Source organism: Phytophthora parasitica, assembly GCF_000247585.1.
Source record: "Phytophthora parasitica INRA-310 unplaced genomic scaffold supercont2.86, whole genome shotgun sequence".
NCBI classification, from domain to species: domain Eukaryota; phylum Oomycota; class Peronosporomycetes; order Peronosporales; family Peronosporaceae; genus Phytophthora; species Phytophthora nicotianae.
Genome location: NW_008649072.1, coordinates 159709 through 162886, shown reverse-complemented (window position 1 = coordinate 162886; position 3178 = coordinate 159709). Strand labels below are relative to the sequence as shown.

At 51.4% G+C, this 3178-nt stretch overlaps 2 protein-coding genes across 2 annotated transcripts in view; one reads left to right on the top strand and one right to left on the bottom strand.

Annotated features, from left to right (window-relative positions):
• Window positions 1-59: 59 nt before the first annotated feature.
• PPTG_24364 (hypothetical protein) lies at window positions 60-667 on the top strand (the record flags this gene model as incomplete). The annotated part of the gene is made up of 2 exons (XM_008916612.1): window positions 60-109; window positions 592-667. 2 exons carry the CDS (start codon window positions 60-62, stop codon window positions 665-667), a joined length of 126 nt encoding a protein of 41 aa, XP_008914860.1.
• Window positions 668-1156: 489 nt separating this feature from the next.
• Window positions 1157-3178, bottom strand: part of PPTG_24363 (hypothetical protein) — a gene marked incomplete at its 3' end in the record, with an annotated part of 4460 nt that continues 2438 nt past the window's right edge. Inside the window, exons 3-4 of the mRNA XM_008916611.1 lie at window positions 2048-3174; window positions 1157-1894 (exon numbers count right to left, since the gene is read on the bottom strand). Of these exons, the coding sequence (XP_008914859.1) occupies window positions 1157-1894; window positions 2048-3174 (1865 nt within the window). The remainder of the gene's footprint in view (window positions 1895-2047; window positions 3175-3178) is intronic.

Genomic DNA, 3178 nt, shown 5'->3' with positions numbered 1-3178 from the left:
GTACCAAAGTGCACCAGCGGTAGCTGCAGCAAAATGATTATCCACACGAACAATCGACCATGAAGCTGTTCCATCTCGGTTTCCAGTGCAAACGCCAGCTGGTAAAGAAGTGAAAACCCGAGTTTGCGCTTGATGATCATGTGAAGCCAATAAGGGATAATATTTCTGTACTTGCATTGCTACGATACTACCAGCCGTAGTTTGTAGCTGATCGTGTGTGAGTGAACGTGAATGTGGGTAGTATTTTGCACTGGGGAGGTGGAAGAGGATGGATAAGTAAACTGCATACAGTAATGGAATCACAGCTTCGGTATATCCAACTAGAGCTCGATACTCAAGATGAAAGAGAAGCGTGGCTGACAGCCTCACTTTCATTGTGATAGCTTTTTAATCTCATGCTTCACGTTAAGAGTGTTGGGAAACGTTGTTGCACTTTGTAGCAGACACGACGACCGTCTAGCAACTGAGGGAGCAATCTCGCTTTGCTTTAGCTCTGGCGAGAAAGATGAACCGATTTTACGGTCTAACTTACAGAACTTTTTGCAGCACGATTAATCTCTGCAGTAGATAATACGGTAAATGCGATGGCAGCTACGGCAGCTTCAACTTGGCTGAAATCTTCAACCGACCAAGTCTCATCGGTCGCGGTGGCAGCGACCTCGCATAAGTCAATTAGGCCTATACCAGCATCGTGCTCGATGAAGAAGAGCATGAAACTAAAGGAGGAATGAGTTAAAGTAGTAAGCAGCACCGATGGACTTAATCAGACTTCAGCCAGTGCTAATTATGAATTTGGCGTTAGGAATTGCTTACATGAACTACTGTACATATGAGTTAGCGTCATACTTGGTACTAGGGCGGAGGAGGAGGCTGGGATAGCTTCGGGTCACGGAAGCGTTATTGGCAAGAACCTTGAAAGCTCTCCTCAAATCTGACTTACTCTACTGCAACCCGACGAACTAGAACCTCTCGAGACCTTGGTCGTTTGGACGACCGAAACCATCGATGGAGCACTCTAGCCCTCGTAATGCTGATTTCCTCTTTTTTGGTCTGAGAGGAACCGGCGGTCAACGTCGCTCCTCCTTGAGGAGGAGTCGCTCTCACACAAGTGAGACCATCCAGCAAATTGATGGGCTGAAGATTGGTTTTGTCTTGACTACCGCCGGAGGCGGAGAGGCCGTTCGGAGATGCCTGCAAGCTGGTTCTGCAGTATGCTGAGGATGTTCTTGGCCGCGTTCACGTCTCGGTCGACTGACATACCACATCCGCCGTGCTTGCGCAAGCAGTGCAGAACTTTGTAACCGGGAACCTTGCGGACAACGCCGTCTCGGCACTTGCGCATGACGCGTTGATTCTTAAGGTCGTCCGTTGTTTGACAGTCGAAGTGCTTTTTGCTTGTCCGCAATTCGTCCACCACCACAAGCTCGCAGTAGCGGGCGAGCTTGCACGCAAATGCTTTCACCGGACCGGCAACGCTGCATTTGATCAAGCCCTCGCCAGTCATCCCGCAGTCCCCGAAGCCTACGACCGCCTTTGTTCTTCGGGCGCCCGCTAGCTCGAAGCAAGCGCAGTCTAGTTGCGCAGTGCGGAGAGTGTATCTGCGGAGCTTCAGCTTACGGAAGAACGGGTCCATGAAGAAAGAAAGCAGCTCGTGATCGTGCTGAAACCAAAACTCGATGGAGTTGCAAAACGTTTCGACCGATGAAATCTTTTTCGTTGGAGTGTTCTGGAGCAGTTCGCGGACGCGAGGTGACTTGTCGATGTAGTGATTGGACTTGCGGTTTGAACGAGAGTATCCGCTTGCTTGATAGAAGTCGGACGTCCGAAACCGAACCACCTTACCATCTTCGTTACCTCCGTGATGAAATCCGTTCGCCCAGGGTCGATCCCCACACTACATCATACTCCTCATTTCTTCCCTTCGGGGTCTTCGCGAGCGGCAATCCCAGTACTTCGGATGCATTATTGTCCATCGTCTTTTTAGTCTTCCCGTCTTTGATTTTTTTTTCTTTTTCCGCTTCCCGCGCGTCGGTTGATTCATGCGTACGTTTACGCCGTATCCGTCAGTCGTGTTCTCGCGTTGGAGGCTGCGGGCTCCAGGCTTTTCCAACTCGTCCACACGGAAGAGTCGACGCCACCACTGACCGGATATCGCGATCCAAGGTGCGCTAGTTTTTAAGCTGTCTTCCAATGTCCACATCTGTCCGTCATGAACAACCCAGAGACCACGGCTAACGCCCGGACTGCGCTTGAGCAGCGACTTCAGCCCAGTCGAGTCAACCTTGCAGTAGCTGGCCTCGAACCCGCGCTTGGTCGAAAGCAGAGAGAGCGTCCGCTTCTCCACGAAGTCCGGTTTGCCCATCTTTTCCTCGTTGTACCCCACGACGAACTGCAGGAACTTGTAGAACATCGGCAGCAAGTCGTGAGGTACCCAGTTGATTTTACCATCTTTCGTCCGCGGGATCTTCTTGCGCAGCTCTGTAATGACGGGTTCTACCACGCGAACGTACGTAGAATTGAACTCCTCGGTAGCAAACGTCTTGTTGAGAACCTCATGCGCTGCAGCACGCTTCGGTCCATAATGCTCGATGACGTACGTTCGCAGTCGTTTGGCAAAGTTCGGCACGACACTGTTCTTAGCATTCGTAGCCATTTGCTTTGCTGCCGCTTGAAACCAACCCTGGTTCAAGTGCTCCGTCTTCGCCTGAGCCCGATCTCCTCGCATCTTCCCAAACTCATCGTTTGCGTTCTCCAGATCCGCATTCTTGACCTTCTGTGTCTTCAACCATTCCTGGTATCCCGTTTCGGAAAACTCCGGCACAGTCGCGGGGAAGTCTTTTAGCTTACCGACCTTGCCGCTGTCGATCCAGAGCTTTCGCCTATCCTTGGTCGCTTGCGTCACCAAGAACTTCTCGTAGTTCGCTCGACGTGGAACGCTTGTAGCTAGACTCAGACACAGCTGATAGAACGGGGTATCGATCTTACACAGAGGTCGCCCAGCCTTGAGCTGACTTAGTGCGTTGTAGTTAGCCAGCAGGTACGCCTCGGCGATGGTGTGGTTGACTTCTTGGATGCATTCGTCCCACGCGAGTCGCCCTGCATCGGGTTTACAAAAGGACTTGAGCGTCTTTTTCATGACGAAGAAGTCGGCTGTCTTGTTCTTGTCGATGCGGTCTGC